At 35.8% G+C, this 26,772-nt stretch overlaps 1 protein-coding gene and 1 pseudogene across 3 annotated transcripts in view; one reads left to right on the top strand and one right to left on the bottom strand.

Moving 5' to 3' along the window:
* TRIM24 (tripartite motif containing 24) overlaps positions 1–26,772 on the bottom strand; it is an 82,706-nt gene that overhangs the window by 5,065 nt on the left and 50,869 nt on the right. Inside the window, exons 7-17 of one of the 2 annotated variants that reach the window (XM_081038261.1) lie at positions 24,784–24,930; positions 18,668–18,785; positions 16,451–16,617; positions 11,166–11,339; positions 9,719–9,892; positions 8,198–8,333; positions 6,639–6,711; positions 5,456–5,624; positions 3,279–3,607; positions 2,389–2,521; positions 1,319–1,393 (exon numbers count right to left, since the gene is read on the bottom strand). In XM_081038261.1, the coding sequence (XP_080894387.1) occupies positions 1,319–1,393; positions 2,389–2,521; positions 3,279–3,607; positions 5,456–5,624; positions 6,639–6,711; positions 8,198–8,333; positions 9,719–9,892; positions 11,166–11,339; positions 16,451–16,617; positions 18,668–18,785; positions 24,784–24,930 (1,695 nt within the window). Of the gene's footprint in view, positions 1–1,318; positions 1,394–2,388; positions 2,522–3,278; positions 3,608–5,455; positions 5,625–6,638; positions 6,712–8,197; positions 8,334–9,718; positions 9,893–11,165; positions 11,340–16,348; positions 16,618–18,667; positions 18,786–24,783; positions 24,931–26,772 lie in introns of both variants that reach the window. The other variant, XM_081038262.1, reaches the window with a different exon arrangement.
* Positions 21,365–21,790, top strand: LOC308492815 (ATP synthase F(0) complex subunit C2, mitochondrial-like; annotated as a pseudogene). The gene has a single exon. The product of its transcript is annotated as an ATP synthase F(0) complex subunit C2, mitochondrial-like (transcript).

Here is a 26,772-nt window from a genome sequence, read left to right as displayed (position 1 = left end):
TATTTTGTGCCAAGCCCTTCTAACCTGTAGCTTCTGTACAGAAATCACCTGACAGTCTTATGGGAGCTCCACTGTAAGTAACTGCTTTTCTCTTGCTGCTTTTAAGAACTGCAATGGCAGCTGCAGCCACAACATTGGCTCTAATCGGGGAAAGATCTACCAATCATTTTTAATGAAAAAACTTACCACATCTTCTCTCTTAAACATCTATTTTCCCTCTTCATTATTAAACAAAAAGATATTACTAGAAAAAGTATTACTCCTAGTTGGATTTGACATGTTTTTGCTGCATGTGTTACAGCAAATGGGCTTTGGATCTGGGTTTGAACCCCCAGCTCTGCTACTCAGTAGCATGTTCCTGGGTAAGTTACTTAACACCTCACTGAACCTTGGTTTCTTCATATATCAAAAATAGGGATAATCCTACCAACCTCACAGGGTTTTGTAAAGTCTAAATGAGATGATATATATTAAGAAAAAGGGGTCTACTTTGCTACTGCTGTTGTTATTAATGCCAAATATAACTGTAAGCCAACATCATAAAAAGTACTGAGTTCTAGGTTAAATTTTTAAGTGGATAAAGTTTTTACTGTTATTGAAGCCTTTTTTTTCTTTGACATTTTTGTCTTGCCTCTTTTGGGTATAAAAGGTACTTCCCCTGAAAATATTTACTTTTACTATCTCACCTTCTCAAAACCTGTTCTTGAGAGAAATTCATTGTTTCTTACCCAAATATATTTACAAAGTTAGTTTTCTTTTTTAAACCTTGCATTAAATTTGTTTAAATTTATCAAACTAGAATAAATCGAGTAAATTTTTTAAGGAATTTTGGACATCAGAGAATAAAAGAACATTAAAGCTATACCAGACTTTCAGTATGAACCTTTTTGAAGTCAATGGTTATCACACACACACCGCTACCTTCTTCTATTATTAAACTTTACTTATTCCTTGAAGTCTGGACCTATAAATCAAAATATGTATAGAGAATTTTGAGGGTCTCCATCTCAAATGGAAAGACTGTCCACAACAGTTTAGGATACATGCCTAAACCTCCTTGAGATAGACAACTGATAGAAAACATCCCAGAGAATAATAGATAAAATCTATGAGATGAGAAGAATGTATGAAAAACAGAAGTTTTGGACCATTTTAACATTAAAATGTATTTAAGATCAAAGCATTCACTGTGTACAAATAAGCTTTATGATTGGATTAGATAAACTATTAAAAATGGTACAGAAACTTGATTCTCATAAATCAAGTTTCAGAAAAATCATCCCACTGTAAAAATGCACAAAATGACATTCATACTTACAGTTAGAGGAACTGGGTCTTGAAAAGCCAGGCTCATTTCATGGCAGTAAAGAAATAAAAGTAGGCGTTCACATTTCTAAGCAAAAAATAAAAATAAAAAATAATAGTGAAGTCACAGCTTATTTTTAACGATAATGTGACGGTTCTCGAAGTACCACAATAAAACCAGATGAATACTGAACTACACTTTGACAGTTTTGGGTTTATGTTATACGAGAGCAGTTCTTGTACTTGTAGGAACAAAAGCATTATCACCAGAAACCCAATTGAAGCTCTTTAAAAATAATTTTCCACTCATCTCTCCAATTTTTGTATTGAGTTACTAATAGTCAATAAAGGAAGAACATAGGTTAAGAGAGCCAAAGGTGGAGCCCACTCAATTTTGCAGATCGTCTTACTATGCACTCGACCACTTCTCTGCTTACAGGTGTAACCCCAGTGAACACAGCACTCGTGAGAGTGTGTCTGAGGCCCCCCTTGCATGACAACTTTCATACTGACTGTTTTACTTAATAACTGAGCAAAGAAGCTTCCTTAGTAATACAGAAGTGTTGATTTAGTAAGTTTAAATGTTAATTAGCTAAATATCTTAGTTGGCTTTGAGGTATAACCTCATACCACTGGGTGAAAGAATGGAATTATTTCCTGGAAAACAGAAAAACCCATCTCTCTGGTGCCAATACTCAACAAATTCTGAGGAAGAAAACCTATCTGTAGTAGAAATAAAACAAAACAGAAATTTACTAAAGGTATACGAAATTTAAGAGACCAGACCACATAAAGGATACACATTCCACCTTGTTCAAGTACAACATTTTCAATTTCTAGAAAATGTATATATAGTACTGTGATTTTTTTTAACTAATAAAATATGTTACTTAAGATTCCTCTAGTTTTATGGAAAAAAATACTAAAGAAAAAAGATGTCGGCATAAAATTTGACTGAACATACAATACACTTCTTTGATGAAAGGAACACCTGCACTACAATAATGTACCTAACCAAAAAACCCAAAAAACCATGAAAAAAACCTGTTTATCAGTCTAGGTTGGAAATGCTCAAAAACTTACCCTTTTATCTATTGGTGTTAATTTAACAAGGCCTTCAGTTTTCCTTTTTTCTGAGTTGTTACTGGAAGCATCACAATCATACTCAACTTCTGGTTTAGATAAGTCTCGGCAGAAAGTGCAAATCCACTCTCCACTGTTGGAGGATAAAGTATTTGAATTCCCAATGCATTATTTCTCTCTTCACCATAACCCTTTCCCACCTCCTCCATGCCATCTGTGATACAGAATTGTTTATTTGGCATGAATTTTAATCGCTGAGGATTTACTGTAGGTCTACTATGGACATGGCGCCATACTGGGAGACCATGTAGAAATATAATGCTAAGGCCCAAGTGCTATAAAATACATACACAAAATAAACACATAACCACATATATTAATCCATGGCTGAGGTGAGGCACAACTGGCACTTCCCACCAAATGATTCAAGAAAAAGAAACGCTCTTGGAACTATTCTTGCAAATTTAAGTTTGAAATTCAATTTTAAACTGTGTAGGCCTTTTTGGAACTAAGAGATTATTAACTCAATGTTTCTTTATCATCATTTCTTCAGGACTGTTGGAGAATTTACTTGAGATACTTTTAAATGCTACAGCTCAAAGCCTGGCAAATAAGATGCAATAAATTGTGGCAGCTGTGCAAAAGGACCATTGTTCTTCTCTTATAATAATTTAAAGGGCTAGTTGTTTTTTCATAACAGACAAGGTGTTGGGAGAGAAGCAGAAGGAGTGGGGAGGCAGGGTATGCGTCATCCTACGTTGAAGGTTTTGAAGTATGTATTTGTGCCAAAGTGGACTTTTAAGTTTTTACAAAGGTTTTACATTACAATGATCGTCAAAAGTTCATTGCTGTCATTATTTATAATGACAAGGAAGAAACTACTATCATACCTTGGAAAATTGGCCAATGTGGGCACATGACAAGAAAGATGGAATACTTTGGGACATTTCTCACAGCACAGGAGCTCCCCTCCATTCTGACAAACTGCACACCAGTCCTCATTGGGGTCATCCTCTTTCCTTGTCTCTCCAACATGAAGGGGTGACTTCTGGGAGGCATCCAGCCACTCGGACTTTCCATTCGAGGAATTTTCCTGGTGAAGTCCAGGCTGATCTCCTGTACTGTCAGGGGCATCTGACCTTAGCACAGATTCTTCAGAAGCGGAGCTCTGACTGCTATTTAAGAGCAGGGAGGTGAGTATGCTTCTTGGATAGTTGGTCTGAAATGGAAAGAGGTAAGAGGACATGTATTTCTTAAAACTGGCATTCTATAATTTTATTAGCACTACTGGCAATTTTGGACCGAAGACTGCTCTTTTATGGGCGCCTGGTTACTTCAAAGGAGTCTGTGAACATACTTGAGAACAGAATATTGACTGCTAACTGTATCCGAGTCCCTAATGGTAAAGAAGACATGGACCTCTCCTCATCAAAATGGCGTCTCAGCAGTAAGGGGTTATGAGTAACAGAGGAGAAATCTTTGAATTTGCTGAATTTGGCTACGGGAATGGGCAAATAGGTAGGTAGTGTAAAAGACAACCATATGAACTGTAATTACATTTTATTGGAGCTGTTAATTCAAATTCTACCTAGATATAATACATACTGAGTGTAGAGTTTCATCCTTCATAAGAAGGTATACTGCTTTAATTCTTGGAAGTAATTTCACCCCTACAAGAGCCATTAGTACCTTTAAGATGAATCTAAATTTTATGTTAGAGCCTAGGATAGTGAAAACTTCAAATCGCTAACAAAATATTTTATCTTCTTTAAACATTTTTTACAATTTCAAAGTAATAATCACAGACTTCGTTAAAAGCATGGGTATATCAGCTCATTCCTTGGAGGCAATTATTTTCAAATTATTTGGCTTTTTTTCCTGTTATTTCTCTATTCTACTTACTTCTTTCTTTCTAAATATGCTGTGCTACAATTTCTCCGATTTTTGATTTTAAACATATTTTTGGTTTTAAATATATACATACTTCCTACTACGAAATATTAGATTTTTTCCTTCCTGACTCTCCATCCCTTCCTTGCACTTCCACACACATACACACACACACTCATGCCATTTTCTTAACATAGTGTTATTGAGAACTGATTTCCATTTTTTCAATTGGTAGATACCAGTATAATATTGCTGTATTGGTTAAAAGAAAAAAATCAATTTCTGTTTAAATGAACATTTAGGTTATTATTCTGATTATATCTAGTTTTTACATTTGTATTCAGGTGTTTGTTTATATCACTTAAACTATATAAATTAAATATTGTTCACTGCATAACCATAGAATGCACTGACTAAATTTTATTTTATCTGTTTCTACTGTGAGTCAGTAATTACGTATGTACGTACATTTTATTTATCTAGTCATTTCATTTGCTTATTTTTCTAGGTACTTATCTCTAAGTCATTCTCACAACCTCCAACACAATTATAAACTGCTTCTCAATGCTGCTGGAACATTTTTCTCCCCTTATACACATCCCTAGTCTCCTGCTGCAGGGTGTACTGAAGGAGCTGCTGCACTGGGGACTACATTCTTCTTCTTTGCCTCTCTTCTGTGTTAAGTCCCATTTCTGGGCATCTTATGTTTTCCTCCAGTTTTGATGAATGATATTCTCAAATATCTACCTAAGAATGAGTACATGGAAACCAAGTTTTCCTGCAACCTTGCATACAAGTGCATGTCTAAAACCATTTATTTAATCTTCATGCATGATTAATAATTTTTTTCACTTAACGTTCTGGTACTTGTTAGGCCACTTCAGTTACAGAGACTCCTCGTATTATTTCTTTGACAATTACCTTCCATGTGTTTTATTCCACTCTCTCTTTCAAATGCCCAACCTCCTCATTTGAGCCACTGATTTTTCAAACTCTTTGTTTTCCACACATCTTTTTGTTTTAATTTACTGAGAGATTTCTTCAAAATTTTCAACCTTTAAGTTGATTATTTCCCTGCTTTAAATTATAATTTTTTTAACCTCCTATGAGATATTTAAAAGTTTCTCTCACCCAATCCTCTGACTAGGAACAGTATTGCAATCATTGATATAATTACATTTTGAGGCCTAGATTCTTCATCTGATTCTTGTTTCACTATAACAACAGGAAAATCATAATTTTCAGGGGGTCCACTGTTTTCTTGTTTTATTCGGATTGGCTCCAACATAACCACTGGGACTTTGTGTGTAGAATCAGCTCCTGCTGGTTTGCTGGAGGAGCCAGAGCTGTAAGTGTAAGAAAGAGGAAGGAAAAACTAAGAATGCGACCTTAAGTATCACAAAATGAAGTTACCACAATAGCTTTTTGAATAATGCCATAGCTTCACAGCAATGGTAACTATGTTACACCAGCAATAAATGATGGTAACTTAAACGCAACTCCTGTATACAAAAGTTTCATTATGAATAAAAAATGTTCTATATATTAACCTGTTACATTACACATCTGGAAAGATACTTAAATAAATTTAAATAAGACCTAAATTAAAAGAAAACTGACTTCCATATTCTGACTTCAATATTCTAAAATTGAGCCACCAGATTTAGTATTTTAGAACTAACATCTTTTTTTAGGCTTTCCCATTTCCTTCCCTAGTCAGTGACAAAGAGAACTCTAGGCTCACATTAACTATTTATTGTCACAAAGTGTGAAGACAGTTAACTAGGCACATAATTTATTGATGTTCTGCTATTTAAAAATGTAGTGGGACAAAAGCCTTTTACCGATAGCCGTTATGTTCTAATGGGATTAAACTGAAATTTTTCCTTTCAGAAAATACCTCTTCTGTATCATTAAAAAGAATTGGGAGAAATTTGCAAGCCTAATGAGTGGGAAGAGCAAAACAATAAGTTAAAATAGTTTCAACAACTGTCATTTCTTTTAAAGCAGAATCAGTCTTTAGAAAAGTCAGAGAACACTGAGATTAGGGAAAAGTTATACTAAGTTTGTAACTGTGTGTGTTCCTGCAGTGTATTATGCCTACTTCATTTTCACTTTTTTCTTTGCTACCATGCTGAAGTCAAACATATTTTCCTATTTTCAACATACACAAATTACTTTGTATCTTTAAAGATAAAATTGTAATTTACTTAACCCATCAATTAAGTTAACATATAATAATATATAGTAACTATTAACATTTTAATTTAAAAGTCAAAAATAAAGATGAGTACCAAAGCGTGTTGAGCACTGGGGCAAGAGAAATACAATTAGAAATTTTCTATCTGTAGTCAGTTTACCTTCCTCGGCTCCCAACGCTGGAGGCACTGGGTGAACGTATTGGTGGGTGTACACTAGTCATAGTAACAGGCCCTGAAGAGAAGGAAAGCATACACATTCATAAATTGAATAATTATGTATATAATTCCTATTGAATGTGCTCACGTAGTACTACATTGAAACTGGGACCACATAAGTAAAGTATATAAAACAGCAAGTAGAACTGCTGAACTCCCAGCACAGTCCAAACCCCCTTAGACCAGCAGGGCTGTTCAACCTCAGTACTATTGACGTTTGGGGCCGTTCTAAGCATTATAGGATGTTTGGCAGCATCAGCATCCCTCGCCTCTACCACTTATTAGATGTCAGTAGCATCTCGCCACACTTACCACCCAGGGGCATGACAGTCAAACATTGCCGAATGTCCCTTGTGTAAGAGTAACCAGGGTAGGATCTCAGTGAGGACACTAGTACCAGTGAAAGCTACAGAAAACAATAAAAATGGTAGGGGCTGATAGAAAAGCAGTCCAAGAAAGCAAGCTGCTACAGACTAATTAATGGAAGACAATGAAACAAATATTCTCCTAGGCAATACATGTAAGGTACTTTGTCCATTGCCTGGCAAAGTCTGTACTGGAGAATGGTTAACTTCAGTAATATTGCCAAACAGCTTCCAGAAATGTTTTGTCAAGTTATACACCCACTAGCTACGTATCAGAGTACTTTGCTCATCACGTTCTCATCAATCAGTATTCTCACTGTTAAAATCTTTGCTAATTAAACAGTTAGAAGTTACATCTTGTTTTGATTTTTTTAAAATGACTACGACTGTGTCTGAATGCCGGTCTCCCCCATACACATTTTACTGGCTATATGCATTTCCTCGCCAGGGAATTATCAAGTCGTATCCTTTGGCAATACTCAGTACTTTCCTTATTTACTTGAATGAACTTGTTATATAATTAAACAGTCCCTGCCATATTTTGTCAACAATTTCCTTCCAGTGTTTTCATATTTAAAGTTTGTCTATATTTTAAATAAGCATCTCTTTTTAAATTGTGCAACTGATTATGTTTATGTGACTGGTGAATGACTTCAGAAATTCTCCACTTTCCTTATTTTGGTCTAGAGCACCTCTTTTGCCAGTCTCCGGGAATATTATTAGAGTGCTTCTCTCTTGGAGGAAATGAGTCGGTTTATGTTAAAAATCCTTAAACACAATTAAACACCAAACAAACCACCAAAAGTGACTGTCACTGACAAATTTGGACCCTAGGCAAATTACATCTATTTAAGAGACCACATCACAGCGTGTTGTACATCACAAGCAACTTTATCAAAAAGAGAAAATATAATAGTAATTTCCTGGGGGTATACTATGCCTGTTAGTTATCTTGAAATTGAAAAGATAGTAGTTTAACCTCTGCTTCCCACTTTGAAAGTACCATATAATTTTAAATAGTGCCAAAAACTCAGACCCTTTTTAATCATTCAACAAAAAAAGGCAGGAGGCCTTTTTTTTATTATTATAAGTGGAGTAAACCTGGAATTACACAACATCAAAAGCAGCCTACTTTACCTGCAAGGCCTGGAGACGGCACTGATGAATTTGGTGACTGGACGGTTCTATTTGAGGGTGGTCTTGGTTGGCCATGATCTATACTAGTATCTTTCCTCGCAATATTGTCCAGCATAATAGTACTTGAACAGTCAATCTTATATTAAAAAAAAAAAAAATGATTTCATGGCATCCTGATTTTGCAAGTTAAAAGCTACTTTGTAACAAAACTTTAATAGTTTAATTATTACCAGATAATAAAACCCGTAACTATCATATTGAGACGTTCTAATACATATTTTCCCCATAAAAAATCTTAAAAAAAGCTTTCACTTTTCTTAATATTCCATCTTAGTAAATAAATTGAGGACACACTACTTAAGTCCTAAGCCAAGAAAAAGGAGTATTGTGTCATTCACACCCTTAAAAATCAAAGCAAAAACTTTTGTAAATAATTTATTTAAAAGTAAAAGGTATCCAATTAAACAAACAAACCTTGGTGAGAAACACAATTTCATTTTTGCAAATCTCTTTAGCGTCTTGCTTAACAACAGCCAACTGGATTCTTTTATCTGCTTTTGCACTCAATCTGTTTTGATATGTGGTTTTGGTTCAAAACTATGAAGAAAATCTGGTCTTACACAGGGAGGATCTTGTAGAGCCCCTGAAAGGGTCGTGGGCACCCCCGTGTCCTTGGCCCCCACTTTGAGGACGGATGCTCTGGTATGCACTAGACAGATGAAGCAAGTCCGCACGCGTAATACATTTCCAGAACACTATGTCACCTAAGTACATTACTGTTTGGTAGGAAAGAAACGGAGCCCTCACAGATTCTTGCTTTACTGTAATAGGGATACAGATAACACTTATTTCCTAATTGGATGCCAGACTAAAATATTGATAAATTTCTATGGAATAAGACTTGATTTGAATGCTTCAGATGCAAACATTTTTCAGCTTATGTACATCATTTATTTCCCAAGAATGTCTTTGTGATTAAAATCCAGTTCAATTCTGACAAAGCTGCAGCCTTTCTCAACCAGGATTCTACACAAGAATCAACCTTACCAGCCTAGGGCACAGACTGGATACAATGAATTTATTTCAATATAAATCAGAGGTAATTTTGCACTGATACGATATAACTGAAAATGTTCTCATTTCTATTATTAAACTTGTCTCCGACGTGTTTAATTCTAGCCTCCCTCTCTGATCGTATTCTAATATATCACATTCCAGCAATTCACCTTTCTAGTACCTCCTCTTCCCATGCCCTTCCTTCCTTCCCTGTTTTCCCAGCTTAGATTCCATAATCATTCACTTATAGGTACCTTTACCTCCAGTGCCCTGAAAAACATTCTGTGGTATGGTCAAGTGTTTATAATATTTCTATTTTTCCCACTGTTATATTTCTAAAAGACATAAATAACTTCTGAAACAAAAACACAAAACAACCTATAATCAACAAACCCACGCTTTTACCAGATCCAACTTCATGTAAAATTTCTGAAAGAGATTCTTATAAATTTTGTGTGTACTTACATCTGGAAGAGAAGGAAGATTATAAGAGCCTCCCACTGGTGAGCTCAAATCAATCATAGGCGAACCAAATGCCTTCCCGTCGTACCCTGCTGCACTAGTAATGGTGGGGCTGGACGGAGTAGAGGATGTGCTATTGGCAGTTGATGGGGGAGCCTGCCCACTGCTGATCTGCCACTGGAGGAGGAAGAAAGCTTGTCTGTCAGCAGGTCTAGAACACAAACGTCCACCCAACCCCTGTTCCAGACACAAAACAAAGTAGAAGACACGTTCTACTATTTGAATTCAAATGTAATTTGAATGGAAAGGGGAGAGGGTCCAGGCGTACATAATTTTCATGAATCCTGTCCAAAAATAAAAAGCACTGAATTTTACCAGAAGACAGCACAGTATATACCAGAAAACCGCATTACTGATCTTGGAAAGCTTATACGAGCTGGAAAAGAAATACAAACACATGTACAGCCACCTCAAGGTAAAGATGGAGGGCTGAAAACATACATTTTCTTCTGTCCATACCTGAACTAAAATGGGAGAAGGGAGGGAAAAAAAGGGCAGAGCTCTACACTTTATACCGTGTTTCCCCGAAAATAATACCTACCCAGACCATCAGCTCTAATGCGTCTTTTGGAGCAAAAATTAATATAAGACCGGGTCTTATGTTAGATAAGATCCGGTCTTATAGTAAAATAAGACTGGGTCTTACATTAATTTTTGCTCCAAAAGACACATTAGAGCTGATGGACCAGCTAGGTCTTATTTTCAGGAAAACAAGGTAGCTATCTGCCTTCACGGTCTCAAAGTTTAAGGTGTTGCTACTTCAATTTTATAGTAAGTTTCACATTGGTTTGTCACATTGTGAATGTGGGAATTAATAGCTCCTTCTCTGAAAAGTTCTAATCATATACAGTTAAGATAGCCTAAAAATAAGTATTTGCAATAAGTTGCCAACCATATAGAGAATATAAATATATCTTATCTGATTTAATATGTAACCTAAATATTAAACTTTATCAGATGTTAATGTACTCCATATTAAAACTGTCATAAGTTTGTTTCCAAAATTCTCCTTGAAACACTTAAAGATGCATTTATTGTTCTCTTTTGCAGAATGTACCCTCTATTTGTTAGAATACTTCTGCTTAGGAAACTTAACATATTCACCTAAAGGCTACATACAGTATTGCAAAAAATTAGTATCTTTGACTCACTGATTATTCTGAGCCTTCATGCATATAAAGTGGCTTGATTTCTCTTGTTAATTGCAAAGCATCAAGACCTTTCCTCTTAGCTTTGTCTCTATAGGTCTGTCTGTAATAAACTTGGTAATTCACATTTATTTTTAAAAAAGCTTGTTCTTGCTCTTCATATGTAACTGTTGCTTTATCTATAAGTTCAATGTGATTTGGGAGTAGAGAGAAGTAGAAGAAGGAGAAGTAAACATATATACCTGTTTTATGGCTTGTTGAGCCAAGAAAGCCATCTGCAGGGGGTTGGCCTTCATTGCTTGTCGTGGCATATTCTGGGCTGGTGGGTATCTCAGCTGTTGAGGATGAGGAGGAAGAACTGGTCCATTGGGTTTGGGGCTGTGATTTTGAAAATTTATCAAACGTGGAGGGGGTTGCTGGAAAAAAGAAATTAAACCAATTCAGTGACAATCATCTTCTGAAAGATAAATGATAGAGAACTCTGTAACTTTTACAAAAAGACAACAACTCTACCAGATGAGTTACTTATTAATACTACAACAAGGTAATTGGGGAAGGAGGCAGCCTTCAAGAATGTGTATAAGCCATTTAAAGAAAAGGAGTTTTCTTAGGAAAAAGCCATGGCAGAGGGGTTTCCAACTGTAAGTAGGTCATACCAGCATTAAACCTAGCTAGCCATCTTGGGAAGTAGGGAAAACTTGTCTTTGGTAAACTTCTAAGTCCTTGATGATTATCTTTTGCAAAAAATTGCCCTCTTTGAACCTAAAATAATTGCTAACATTTACTGAGCAGTTATTATTACATGCCAGGAACAGCTTTTAAGTGCTTTACATGTGTTAACTCATTCAATCTTCACAACAATCCTGTGAAGTAGGGATTATCTCTATTTTACAGAAAAGGAAACTAAGGTATAGAGAATTTAAGTAACTTGTCAAAGATTAACAGAGATAGTAACGGATGGAGCTGGCTCCAAGGTCTACATTCTTAAACAAATCATTAATAGTGAAAGGAAAACTGACTCTGGGTGGTGAACACACAATGTGATATATAGATGATATATTATAGAAATGTACACTTGAAACCTACGTAATTTTACTAACCATTGTCACCCCAATAAATTTAATCAATCAATAAATAAATCAATAAAAATAATGAAAGCAGTTGATACTAGTAACATTTAAATATGAGTTTTAGGGCCGGCCCGGTGGCGCAGGCGGTTAGAGCTCCGTGCTCCTAACTCCGAAGGCTGCCGGTTCGATTCCCACATGGGCCAGCAGGCTCTCAACAAAAAAAAAAAAAAATAATAATAATAATAAATAAATAAACTGGTAACGGCGGTTATCTGAGAGAACTAAAAAAAAATGTTTAAAAAAAAAAAAAATATGAGTTTTAGATCTTATTGAGGTCAAACCATATGCCAGGCACTGTGATCAGCATTTTATATATGTTGTCTCTATTACCCTCCCCTTGTTTTACAAATCAGGACACTAAACATCTGAAAGCTTAGATAACTTGAAAAAAGTCACACAGCTAGTAAAAAACAGCACGAAGGCTTTAATCAAAATCTAGTCTGCTATATCATCACCAAATGTGTCCTGGTATTTAGCTGGGGGTTAAGGTACTGACTAATTACAGCTCAGAGGATGGGTTTCCCTAAAAGAAAATAGATTCTGAAAGGAAACCCTTCAAGGACAACATTGGTTGATTACAGGATACGGCAAGGGCTGGGATGGCAAGCCTACTTTACTCATAAATACTAGCCCTGTAAATTGAGACCAGTGTTCCAGAAAAAGGTAACCTTATATGCCATTCTCATCTTGACTATCCAATTCTATGGTTGGCAACTTACTGCAAATACTTATTTTCAGGCTATCTTAACTGTATGTGATTAGAACTTCTCAGAGAAAGAACTATTAATTCCCACATTCACAATGGGACAAATCAATGTGGAAGTTATTATAAAGTTGAAGTAGCCACACCTTAAACTTTCACACCGTGAAAGGAAGATAGCTATAAAGTATAGAGCTCTGTCCTCTTTTCTCTTCCTTCTCCCATTTTTTGGAATTTCCTTTCCTTTCCTGGGTAACATTGCTTCTTTCTCCCCTCTCTTTCTTACAAATTAGTCAGCACTGGGTTCACCCTTAGTAACTTTCCAGAGTAGCCAGCAATTATAGACCCAATGAAAAATAGATTTAAATACTGTTTGTTTCAAGACCAAGGGAAATTCTGTGGGTGAAGATTAGAAAAACATTAGAGAAAAACAGAGAAAATGTCCAAACTTTACAGAAACAAAAAGCCTGATGTTATAATACTTGTTTTTGATTCTTCTATTAAAGTTTTGTGATTTGAAGGGTTTTATATCATAAAAACATAAACAGAAAATAGGGAATTATAGTAGAACACTTCTAAATTTATCTAAGAGATAATTTTTTTAAAAAGTGCAAAAGTATCCAAAATGGTCCTTAAGGGAGAATAAAGGTAGTTGTAGAAGCTTTTGTTACCCTACTTTCACACCTCCACCCACATTCTTGATTCAGTCAAGAAGTGACACTTGATACCAGAGTTACGTACTCTGGGAGAAATCAGATGTCAACCATGCCGTCAAGAAGTTCAGTCTGGTAAGATGTGAGATGAGTTTTTTATGCCTCCCCTAAACTGCTGATTCAGTTAATTTCTAAGAACCCTTTGACAGGGGAAGCAACTTGAAAGAATAAGACTAGGAACTGGTTATGAGCATACAAAATAGTACAATCACCGTTATTTCAATTAAATGGAATCTATTAATTTCCAAGATACAGACACTAAACAATTGAGATCTTAAGGAAACTGACCCATAATCATCATCAACCTTATCTTCACTCTAAGTACCTTCATTATTATAGGTTCTGATTTTATTCTATGTCAGTAGTTCCCAACTGTGTATAACCATGAAGGATAACAAATGTCCTTCTAACAGCCACCCACTTGAAGAAAATTAATGTATACGTATAAATGAGAGTACCTCCACAGCAGTTAAGTCTGGCTCCGGAGCGAGAATCACTACTGTGAATTATGTATAAAATAACATATGTGACAGTGCTAACAAACTTAGATCTGTCCATTGGAGTATGATAGAATATACTGTATACTGCTAAGCAGATGTACAATGTCTATCAAGTTTGTACCACATTCATAGAACTATGTATTCTACCTCTGTATCGCCCAACTCTAACAACGCACAGTACACGGTTAATTAATCTTCAGAAGAAGAAGAAATAGGGAGCTATTATGTAAGTGATTTTTAGAAGCAGTCCTTTCAATTTACCTGGATCCTCTGGACAGATACAGAGTACGATATGAATATACCCAAAGCCAGTGGTGCACACACATCGGCTTCTAAAATCATTTTCCCTCATGTATATGCAAGTAACCTGGTAGAAAACTAGGAAAAGGGCAGTGTAAAAATTTATAGAAGACTGCAAATTGATGAGTGAATAATGTATGAGTGGGTGTTTGGCAGAGAGCAGCTAAAAATGAGAGGTAAGAGGGTGAAAGAAAGTGCAGGAGTCATTGAGAGTCAACAGAAAAAGAGGTAATGACCAAAAGATACAAAAACTACTTGATTTCTAAGTGGGAAAATTAGGCTGTATAATAGAGATTGTACATTATGTAAATTATATTGCAGTAAATCAGAGAGAGGAAAAACTTCTAAGATATACAAACTAAAGGTTCAGGGGTAATTTTCTGTTTTGTCACTGCTTATATAAATTATTTATGAGATTGTGACCAAGTCACATAGTATCTATTAACTGCCTCAGTTCCGCACTTCTTAGTGAAAAGGCACTTAACACAAATGATGGATTTATGCTTTTTCAAGTTAATAAACTATTAAATAAAAGTCACTTTACCATCTCTCAGACACTTAAATATATTTATCATGCGAATGCTTAGCACTGGGCGCTCAACAGTAATTATTTTCTCTTTCTTCTCCTCTTCACATTTATCTTCAGAAAAATCTTGGTACTCTTTGCAGTCTACCTGCAAATACGTCACTCTGCAGTCTGCAGAGGTAGTGACAAAATTATTCCTCAATTTTCTGAACAAAATTTCAACTTTGCCAGTTGCGCTCCTGGTATCTAAAGCATACAATTATTTTCCCATGAACTCACCAAAGACCTTTTAAATAGCTTGTTTTTTACTTCTAGTAAAAACCGGGTTAAAACAATGTTGGAGAGGAATAATCAATTGGACAAACTAATATTCCCTGGGACTTGACGTGCCTTCTACTCAAATTACTAGAAAGCCATAAACCTCAAATACATCACCTCAAATACACCTCAGGCCTTCAAAACAGCTACTTAACAAAATCCTCTACACAGGCCCACAGCTTTTATTTAGGGTTGTAGTAAGAGTCCCATGAAGGCCATTTCTATGTTCTATATAATTGCTACAAAAATATTATGCCATTTAATTGCTTTTTCATAAAGACCCACATTATATATTCCTCTTACGCTAGTAAAAAGTTTCTCCCGTAAGTAATTGGCATGTTTCCTTTTTATCAAATAATAGAAATACTATTTCCATTTCTTTTTTGCTTAGGTTGTCAAAAAGTTGAGCTAAGTCTCATTCTCATGTATAATAAAAATTCTTAGCCTATTTCTATACTTTATTTGACTGGTATTAAACCCCATTCCATTTAATTTGTCATTTACTGTAAGTCACTTCAAGTCCTTCTCAAAAACAAGAAGAGTATAAATTAATAAATGTAACTGAAATAACAGAGAATTTGTATGAATTAGACTGTATACTCCTTACTAAGCCTTTATTAAGTCTAACTATGCCCATATCTCACCTGAGCAGATGGTTAAACTATTTAACAAAGTATGCAAACATTTTATCTTCAAAAACTGGATTAAAAGTAAACAGCGTATCTCATATCTTGTGAAAAAAAGAATATTTGCTCAGAAATAAAGTTTGAAAAGGGGTGATTTCTAATGAACCACACCATAGCCCTGACCTTTTCTATTTCATTCTGCCCTAATTTCTACGGTGCAATGTGGTTTGCTAAACACTGCACCCCCACAGAAGAGATACCTGAAGTGTTAGTCATTATGAAGAATTAATAAAGGAATTAGGAATTACAGGTACACAACGTCACCCATCAATCACAGGTAGGGATTACTTAGAAATGCCATCATTTATCCTCTATTATAATTTGAAGACAATAAAGAGTAGATGAAAATTGATGTACCAGCTAAATAAACGATTAATTCTTTCTCAAGAAGGGCTGAAATCTAGGAGTTAAATCAGGGATCTTCAATATGATAAATTTTTATAAATGCATATCTTTAAATCATAGATGATGGATGTTTGGTTATTTTAAGAACTGCTGAATACAGTTGTACTATAATTATCTAAGTTAGGACAGGCCTGCTTCCAAATTTACCTGATGAGAGATGGAAGGCTGCTGGATGGGCCCCTGCATTCTAGGGTTTGGTAAACCCACAGGTGCTGGCCTCCGTTGCACCTGTTGCCTCTGAGCCATTACCTGTTGCTGCATATGCTGGAGTCGTAACTGAGCTAGGCTGATCTGTGTTGGAAACTTGGATAACTGGTTTGAAGATAAACCACCTTGTGGCGGTGAATTCTGTTCCACGACAGGATTCTGCTTAGGCATTTGTGGTTGGCTCTCTTTATCTTCAATTACTAAAGAACCTAATTAAAGAGAAAAGGTTAAGTTCCAGTTTTTCCCATAGTGAAATACCACATTTCGCAAGGCTATTTTTGCTGAACTTCAAAACTGCCAAGAACTTTTTGGTCTCAGGAACCCTTTATACTCTCAAATATTGAAGGCCCCAAAAAGCTTTTGTTAATGGAGACTCTATCTATCAAAATTTACCATATTAGAAACTAAGTATGAGAATTTAAACATTTTTATTAATTCACTTAAAAATAAGCCCATTATCACCCTTTTATGAAAAATAAATATTTTCAAAAATAATTTAGTGAAGAGAGGCATTATTTTACATTTTTGAAAATCTGGCTTTAATGGCTGAACTCTCCTATTTCTGTATTATCTGTAATATTGTTTAGGTTGAAATATATGAAGAAAATCCAGCCACACATGGAAAACGGAGGTCTCTGTGGTTCCCTGAAGGGGCCTCAGACTGTGTTTTGAGAACTGCTATTGTTATCAAACAAAACAAGCAAATCTGACACTGGTTCCAAAAAAATCCCACAAAGTATTTCTGATTCTTTAGTATCAATAATCTGGAACGTCTCAAATTCCTTACACCTTTACAATACTTAGTATATCAGGTCTCTGTCAGAATACTTTGGCTTACAACTGCACTTTGGTGAGTTTAAAGGTGCCTCTCTCAAAATAAAAACAGTTCATACAAAAAAAAAAAGGAAAAAAAAAAAGGTGCCTCTCTCTAATAGGGCTGATCCAACCATATGGCAAAGCTTAAGTTCTTCAACAGTACAGACTCATTTAAATGGTCTGGATTTATTAAGTAGAAAATATGGTTACCATGCATTAAATACTTACTGTGTGTTCGGCACTGTGACAGTAGGTCTCTGTGTATTCCTGTTAAAGTCCTTTCTATAGATAAGGGATCTCAGATTCAGAGAGACTGAACAATGTACCAAAGTCACCAAACATTAACTGAATATCCATCTAGATCAAGATTATTCCCTTGCATAGAAAAGATGTTGCTCGGAGTTTCAGAAACTTGTCTCCTTCTTGGAAAATTTAAAATGTAAATCTCATTGTAAGTGACAATTTACAGAACTGTAAATGACAGCTCTGAGTAGTCCTATAGTAAAGCGTATTGTTTAACTTTATTTTATCTGAGTTTCACAAACTTTTCACAAACAGGAGATGCTGTTTTTTTATTGTTTTTACTGATGTAAACTTATCTTAAATTTCTGTTTCTATAATTTTTCTGTGAGAAATTAGTAAAGGAGGTAAAAAGTGAGACTTGTTTTTCTAGCAAATAATGTAACAAGAAAGCTAAAGTAGTATCTTCCTGCTGAACTGTCTGCAAGGATACTTGAGCTCCTAATGTTACCAAAATGACAGTCTCCTTTTGTGATAATTCAGTGGGCTCTAATACTTAAAATTTGGGTACTTTTCTATATGCAGGTAACACTTCAATTAGGAAACTTAAAAAAAAATTATATATATAATTATTACATAAAAAATTATATATATATATACACATATATATATAAAATTATTACATAAAATGCAAAAGAAAAATATGAGAAGTCTTCCCCAGCAAGATAAAGCAAATGAACCATTAGGTGCCTGATGACTGGGTCTAAAGAGTAAGAAAGCCAATAATAGTATGAGAAATATTATTTTAACAGAAAATATTCTAAATATTAAAAAATCCTACATTAATGGCAGCCAAAAGTCAAGGGTTCCATCAAACTATTTTGATAAACAGTACAAGCAAGATTCTACGGAAAACTCTTAGTTTAAGAGTTTTTAATCCCAAAGTCTTTAATCCCAAAGTCTAGATACACTGTGAAATCAATATAGAGGATGTTCCAAATCATCCATATATTTACATGTGTTTATATTTATGCACGTGTCACACATATACACACATTAGTGAAATGCTAGCAAAAATTCCATGTCTTTAAAACACGATAATGAAAACATTTTGCAGGTGCAAAGAAATACATTTTCAGTAACACATAATTAAGAGTTCCAGAAACAAATGTCACTTGTAGAAAATATACATAAATGACCTACCTAAATTGATAATATTTTGAGCCCAGAAACTAGGATCACAGTGAAACTGGATGGTATTGTTGGTCACTGGGGAAGCATCACACCTTGCTCGAAGGAGGTGCCGTAACCGGTATGTAATCTAGAAGAAAGGAGAGACAACTCAACATCTTTATCAGGCAAATAATTTATTAAGTTCCCAGTAAATACATAAAAAATCGTCTCTGGAATGTATGCCCACAAAAAAAAACACAAGCATATATAAAATTATAAAAAGCAGACATATAACGCAGTTTTCTTTCCAAAATACGTTAAAAGTTTTGAAGTATAACTCAGTTGGCGATACTATTGAATACAAAATGGAAAAATATCTTCAAGTGATAGGTTAAAGTTAGCTTTTTAGATTCATACTTCACAGAAGCACCAACTAAATATTTGTAAAATAAATTTTAACACATTTTGCTTTTATGTATTTTACTTACTCTTTTAAAGGATTCCGGGTTTAGATCAGGTGGCTAATGAGTTATAGAAAAGACCCTGCTCAGGAAAGGTAAGTCCAGGCCATAACTAGGCCTGTTGGTGGATGGTTCTTGCTGCTGTACTTTGAGTTTTATGTTGTCACACCTCCCACCGCCCTCCACATGCAGTTGTCAGTGAATACTTGTCATTCTTCCTCAGTCCTTGAAGAGTTTAACTCCTATTTTACTATCACCGTCTCCAACATTACTCCTGTCATGATTCTTGATTTTAATATCCAACTAGATGACCCTTCTTTCCAACTTATCTCCTCTAGTGCCCAGAAACCAATACTCCCACAACCCTAAAGGGCCTATAAGCCCGTCCTTTGAGCTCACCCTGCCATTACCCTTATCCTCTATGCCCAATTCCTCTTTATCCAGCTTAAACCCCAGGGTCAATCATAAGCATTTCCTTGCATACACCCCAACACCTTTCTCGCTCACATACCCAATTACACATAACCCCTTCCCTCTCCTCAACTTGTTCCCCAGACAAAACAAAACAAACAACCCTGGTTAAATCCAACTTTTGCCTGAATTAATTGGACTGATAAAGGGACTGATTGCACTTCAAAATACATGACTGCTTACTTCAGATCGGTCCTTATGGTCAACTGGCTGTCGTATGACATTTCTCTGTTCCTTCACTTCCCCATTTTCCTAAACACTATTTCAAACCTTTTTTTTTTCCAAATCCACAGCATCTCCTCCCCTGTTCTCAATCTCAGTTAATGGTCTTGCTTACTATTTCACTACTAAAACAATCAGGGACCTCCACAAACTTCCATCACCTATAAATATTAGTGTTCCCTCCTATTACAATGGATTAAATGGCCATACTTCTAATAACTAAAGCCAATCCTTCCACTTGTGCAATAACACCCAACCCCTCTTGCTTACTCAAAGACCTTACTCAGTAATTTTCTTCCCTCTCCTGTATCACCAAGCTTTCCATTTTCCTGGATCACTCACATCAATCTATAAACATGCTTTAACTTTTCCTACTTAAAAACGAAACTCTTGGCTCCTTTTCTCCTGGAAGGGGGAAAGGGCCATTAATTGCCCCCCTTTCCTGCTCTTTACAATAAAACTCTTCAAAAGACTCATTTATTATTTATTGTTCCCCAATTCCTCTCCTCCCATTCTTTTCTGAAACCTGTGGATTCAGGCTTTTAGCAGCTTTTCACACACAGACCTGGCCTCATGGAAACATTTTCTTCACGTGACTTCCATCACACTATTATCTCACGGTTTCCACCTCTTTTGCTGGTGAAAACCTAGAAGATACAGAATTTATTTATAACTCAGATAGCTACTATCTATGTGCTAATTAAGTTGTGGTAAGGTCTAAAAGTAATATCAAACTTGGCCAAACTCTGTTCCTTATCTTAATTTTTTCTGCTGTATTTTACTGCCATTCAATGTAAAGAGCTCTCTTGTTGTCAAATTGTTATTACCCATCTAAAGTGTAAACCATTATACTTTTCAAAACTCCTGATGCATGTTTCAGATAATTCTAAGAAATTATAAAGCCTGACTAGTGTAGAAGTAATGGTATTAAAAATGCTTGTTAATCCCTTCAGATGTATCTAAACTTAAATGAACTCAGGTTTCACACTGAAAACTTAGCTGCTGTTCAAACATCAAAAGACAAAAACTTTTTAAAATACGAAAACAGTTCTAGAGATTACAACATTGTATACTATCTCCTTTCTATTGCAGTTAAGATAAACATAAAAAAGAAAAAAACATATCTAGTGTTTCTAAGTTCCCAATCCTGTAAAAACTAACAAAGTTTTGTCTATACTTATAGCTTCTGATGATATCGGGTACCTTATTTTTTCACCATCAATCTTTCACTGAGCACCAATACATCAAGCGCTAGATAGCACAAAATTCCTGGCTTTAAGAAGTAAAATCTCGTGAGATTCATAGAAAAATATGCAACTGTAATAATAGCAGATAAAAGAAAGATTATTATGGACATATGCACAAGGACTTTGTAAACAGAGAGGGGGGGATCTAACCCAGTCTCTGTCACTGAAGGCTGCCAAGAGGAATGGTGAGCCTATAGTGAACCTGGTAGTCTCTAAAAAATATGAGCACTGCTCAGGAGGAAAAAAAGGCACTCTAAGAAAGGGTAGCGCTCTGTCTTCTCTGCCCAGAGAGCAGCTCTCCTGCCAAAGCCCCATATCCCCTGAAAATGTATGTGTGCACCAAGTTTGTTTCCACCCTCCCCCGTTGGTCTGGAGCACCTCTCAGCTGCTGAGCCCATAGCTTTCTGCAGTGGTGCTGAAAGGACCAGAGACAGCAAGATGAGAGCATCAGCAGCGGGGCAGCTCCACATACCCTGTGCTCATTTACTCCTAGCTGCAGCTTCCAAACCAGCACCATTTCAAGGGACATCGACATAGCAGCCAAGTTCATTGGGGCTGGGGCTGCCACAGTAGGGGTGGCTGGTTCTGGGGCTGGAATTGGGACTGTGTTTGGGAGCCCCATCATTGGTTATGCCAGGAGCCCTTCTCTGAAGCAACAGCTCTTCTCCTACGCTATTCTGGGCTTTGCCCTCTCAGAGGCCATGGGGCCCTTGTGCCTGATGGTGGCCTTTCTCATCCTCTTCGCCATGTGAAGGAGCCGTCTCCATCTCCCATAGTTCTTTTTCCCGTGTCTTGTCTGCCCTGTGTGTTCCTTTTCCTATACCTCTCCAGGCAGCCTGGGGAACATGGTTGGCTCAGTGTTTGACAGAAGGAATAAATACTGTACTAATAAGGAAAAGAAAAAAAGGGTACCAGTACCCAGGCAAGAGAGCATGATATATTCTGAGCCCCAACGATTAGAAGGAATTGGCAATGAGATATTCAGTAAACATCAAGGAAGGTCTTGGAAGACTGATTAGATGAGAGGATGGGGAAAATGAAGAAAAAGAATTGTAGAGTTCCCTTTTACTTCTTATACCTTAATAGTTTCCTAATCACTAGTATTATAGACCTATCGAATGCTAGTAAAAAGCATGACTGTGTTTTACTCTCCTGGTGACTCTTCTGTCAATATTTTTTACCTTCTTTCTAAATAATATAATGATAAATTACATGTTTAGCAGATGATAAAAGAATCCTAAGGAAGCACTGTGAAAATGTTTCAAAATATATTTAAAACTGGACTTCTAAAAGAATTCTGCTATTCCAATGGGTTTGGTCTTTTACTGACTATAATTCCTACAGTAGAAAGCTGAACTAATAAGAATTGCAAGCCAAGCTTGAAATTTCAGGCCTGCTAGGCATTTATTTTTTTAACCATATGTAAGTTATCATTTAAAGGATAATCTGAGTAAATACGGCTATATTTACAAAGCAAAAGAACTCTGAAGAACAGAGTTGTATAATAAAGCGATTTTCAAATTTTCTGAGATTGGAAATCCTTCTAAATGTATAAAATTAATCATAAGCCTCAGCTCTGCATGCATTGCAGACAAATTATTTTATGAACTATATTAATTATTTTATTACCTATATTCTCTTCTAGTTATGCATGAAGGCCCATTTGGGTTCCACAGGCTTTGGGAAATTAGAAATACGCGATTTAGTCAATCAGGAATCTGCTATTATTGGTTCCTTATGATTCTCTGTGCCTATTTTTTCCTAGAAATAATATAAAGGACAATCTCCCTCTTTCCTATTTCAAAGATCACCGTGCAGATTAAGTAACCGCATCTTTTATTTTTGTTTTGTCCATATTATAATCACAAACAAATTTTATTCTCTGAATCATACAATAAAATTAGAGAAACAAAATTTTAATCTGATGAGATTGACTGAATGTTTGATTGTATGAATAATATGTTTTCTTACACACATACAAATATTTATTATGAGTCTAGTTGAAAAAAATAATTTTCTCACTCCCTCCTTTTATCCCTTTTGTTTTACTTTTAAGAAAATACAAGAAACAGAGAAAGTACATACTATATAGTTCTTTGTCATTAGTCTAATGAAGCAGTTAAGTTAAAAAATAGAGAAAAAGGAAAAAACACTAAAGATTGAGAGACTACATCATTGATTATTACGGGGGGGGGGAATCCCAAGAGTTGAATACAATTCACGATTAGGAATATTTTCTGAAATAGTTGCCAATCAGTTTTCTAGTAAGTCACTCAATATGTGGACTTAGTTTATAAGGTTTATCCAGAAGTGCACGTCCTTATTTCAAAACAGTCACTTAATTCTGTCACTTAATTCCAAAAAAAAAGAGTAGGTGAAAACTGATTTGGATGTCGTAATTTCATTTCAAAGTATAAACCTCTATGGAATCTTTAATAAAACAAAAGTAAAGCAGAAATTTTTGAGAACATTTACGTGGTTTGACTCCCAGTGAGTACATGTCTTCCAGATCCTGGCTACTGAAGGCATGTACACAGACAAGCAGCGTCAACAGAAGGCCGTCAGAGATACAGAAGCTAGATCCACTCCCGATCTACTGCTCTAGAACCCTCAGGTGACTGGTGACCACATTTTCCGTAGCAAGGTTCTAGACTTCTGTAAAACAGTTCATCACGTCTGTAGCCAATGAACTGAAATACGCAGCACCATATACAGCTGACAGAATAACGTAGCGCTGACAAAAGGAGCATAGCCTCTGTGTTCAGGTGCCCACGATGAAATTCTGGCTACCCCTTACTGTGTGAGTTTAGGCATGTTACCTAACAGTGTGCCTTGGTTTCATCACCTAGCTCATAAAAATAATGTAAAAGTTTAAATGAAATATTACATGGAAAATACTGAGAATTAGTGCCTGGCACTAATTCCTGGCACTACAGATGACCGGGAAATATTTACCATCATCATTATTGTTAGTATTAAGTTCGAGTGCCACTAAGACAAAGAAAACTAGAAAAAGAACAAAATAGGAATGACAACGGTAAATTAAAATTGAGGTTACACCTAAATCATGACAATTAAAAAAAATTCTTTTACTATCACAATCCATAGATTTATCAACCTGGGGCTGCAACTGACTCTCCAAATAGGGGTGGGGGACAAAGCCTGGGAAAATGACCACAAGGCCCAAGAGAAACAAGAGAAAGAAGGAACAACGTGGGGGGGAAGGGGACAACTATGTTGCCTTCCCTAGATCAATTATCTTCTGGCTGGCCCAGGCCACGTGGGAGATGAGCGAGTGGGTGAGTCTGGCCACTGGGGAGAGACAAGGTCTGGCACTGGGGCCCTTGCTTGACCTTCAAGACCTTGTCACCTGTCTGGCCAGGCCCACATCTACCCTTGGCCCTTGAGGTGCCCCTTCTGCCCCAACCAAAACCCAGGGGAGCCCTAGCTTTACACTACCCAATGTTGCCCCAACCCCAAAGAGATGCCCTCAAGCGTCTAACCTGGGATCATGCCCCAATGACAGCGCACACGCCTGTCAGGAAATGCATGAAGGACCTGTGCTTCTCTGTCAGCTAAAAATATTTTTTAAAGCCAAAATATTTTGATCAATTAAAATTAGAAATAGGAAAAAAGGAGTTTAAGCACAAATCGACTAATGATCATTTCTGAATTTCAAGCAATCCGATAACCCGTTTCTGCGCTTTGATGGTGTATATTCAATGCCACTCGTAGTCTATCTTACCAGTCGCTTGCTATAAAGTAAGGCTGTACTGCTGCCACTGGAAACGGCCCATTTGGAAAAATGCATGACATGTTCCAGTTGTTTAGAAAGTCCAGCCACTTCCTGTTGTTGTTGCATAAGTTTCATGCGATGGTCCTTTGCAAGGCTCTACAAAGAAGAAATAATTTCCAAATCAGTTTTGCCTATCACATGTATTTTAACAGTCATTTTCATTTTACCAAATTAGAATCACCACCACCTCTAAGAATCCAAGTAACAGAAACTGAAAATACATGGGTTTTTTTTTTCTTTTCTTCAGGATCACTCTCACAGAAGCAAACAACTGTGCCCGGAATGCCACAGGCACAGCCCCCACCACTGCCTCAGCTGACCCCACCACCACTCTGGTCTGGTTTTACACATTCTGGGATTTAGGTTTCTGTTCATGCATCTTCTAATATCCAAAAGGGAGTAAAAACTGTAGGTCAATGACAATACAATAAATTAAATTCAATACGCACAAAACAGATGTTGCCATCCAGCAATTTAGTTACCAGATCACATGACTTACTCAATCACATGATTTCACCTTTTAGGCATTCTAGTCCTGATTGCAACCAGTTTGTACTCAGTCATAACAAGTGGTACACAACACTTAAAAAGTTTTATACATGGGACACAGATTAATCAAAAGTGAAGAGCACTGAACTTGGGTTGTTTTAAAAGTCTCTATCCAAATCTCTTTTACCTGGAAGGAAAGTGGGAAAAAATAGGGCTTTCAACCGGTTCAAAAAAAAAGTTTAAAAGTAAAATTGCTACACTTCAATTAGGGACTTATTTATATTCTCGATAAAATAATGAACCTAAGAAGGCTGGGTAAAAAAGGTAAAGAGATTAAGAAATACAAATTGGTAGTTACAAAACATCACCGGACACCTTTAAAAAGTGCTATAAAAATTATGTCAATAACGTTGTTTGAAAATAGCAGTATTATTCCTGAATGAACCAAAATCAGGTTCATTCCTAGAGATCTGGGGGTAGGGTCATCTTTTGTTCTTTATCTTCTTTTTTTTTTTAAATTTTTTTTTTAAATCTCCAAGTGATTCTGATTTACAGTGAAGTTTGGAAACCACCACAGAAATGCATGCACTACTAATCTCTGAGAAAGCAATTCTAAGTGACATTTGATTTTAAGCAGAGCTTTGAAAACTTTTAAAATTCTTTAAATAATTCTATTTTTTAAAAAAAATCACACTTGAAACCTGTATTGTTTTATTAACCAATGTCACCCCAATAAAATTAAAATAATAAAAATCCCAGAACCTTGAAAAAAATAGTTACTGTAAATGTGGTCTGATTCCTTCTGGCCAGAATCCTTCTTTACTAAATAAGTATTTGTTTCTAAAAGACCAGAGAATTATTTTTAGTATGGTTGATAAACCACAGAAATTACCCTGCTTTCCCAAGAGGGACAGAACTTTCTGACAAAGACCCTATAATTTTATCAACTATATAATAAAGACACTGAACTAAATTGTTTCTAGTTTTTCTTTTTTAAATTTTCAGCATGGCGTTGGTGGTATAGTGGTGAGCATAGCTGCCTTCCAAATATCACAATTATTTATATTATTATCTTATTCTAAATTGCTTCTTTACTGTTAATTCTTTCTGCTCTGATATACTACATGAATAATAAAACATCATGCAATTAATATTATGTTAATATACCATGTAGAAGTTGTAACCTCCTATTATTCAAAATCAAACACTGACTTCGGATCTTAACCTTCATGAGTATAAAAAAAGCTGATGAAGATAATCATGTTTTTCTTACCTGAAGTGAGAAACAACTATACAAAGTGCCCTGAGCATTTCTCCTCAACTGACCTTTGCAAATAAGACTATAAAATGTTGAGGGCAGGAGTTACCTCCTTTTACCTAATATAAGGTTAAACATGTATTTGAGAACTAAATATAGCTAACTTAGCGTGTCTTTCTAAAATTTTTGCT

Source organism: Rhinolophus hipposideros, assembly GCF_964194185.1.
Source record: "Rhinolophus hipposideros genome assembly, chromosome: 25".
In the NCBI taxonomy this organism is placed as follows: Eukaryota; Metazoa; Chordata; class Mammalia; order Chiroptera; family Rhinolophidae; genus Rhinolophus; species Rhinolophus hipposideros.
This window is presented reverse-complemented; position numbering and strand designations above follow the sequence as displayed.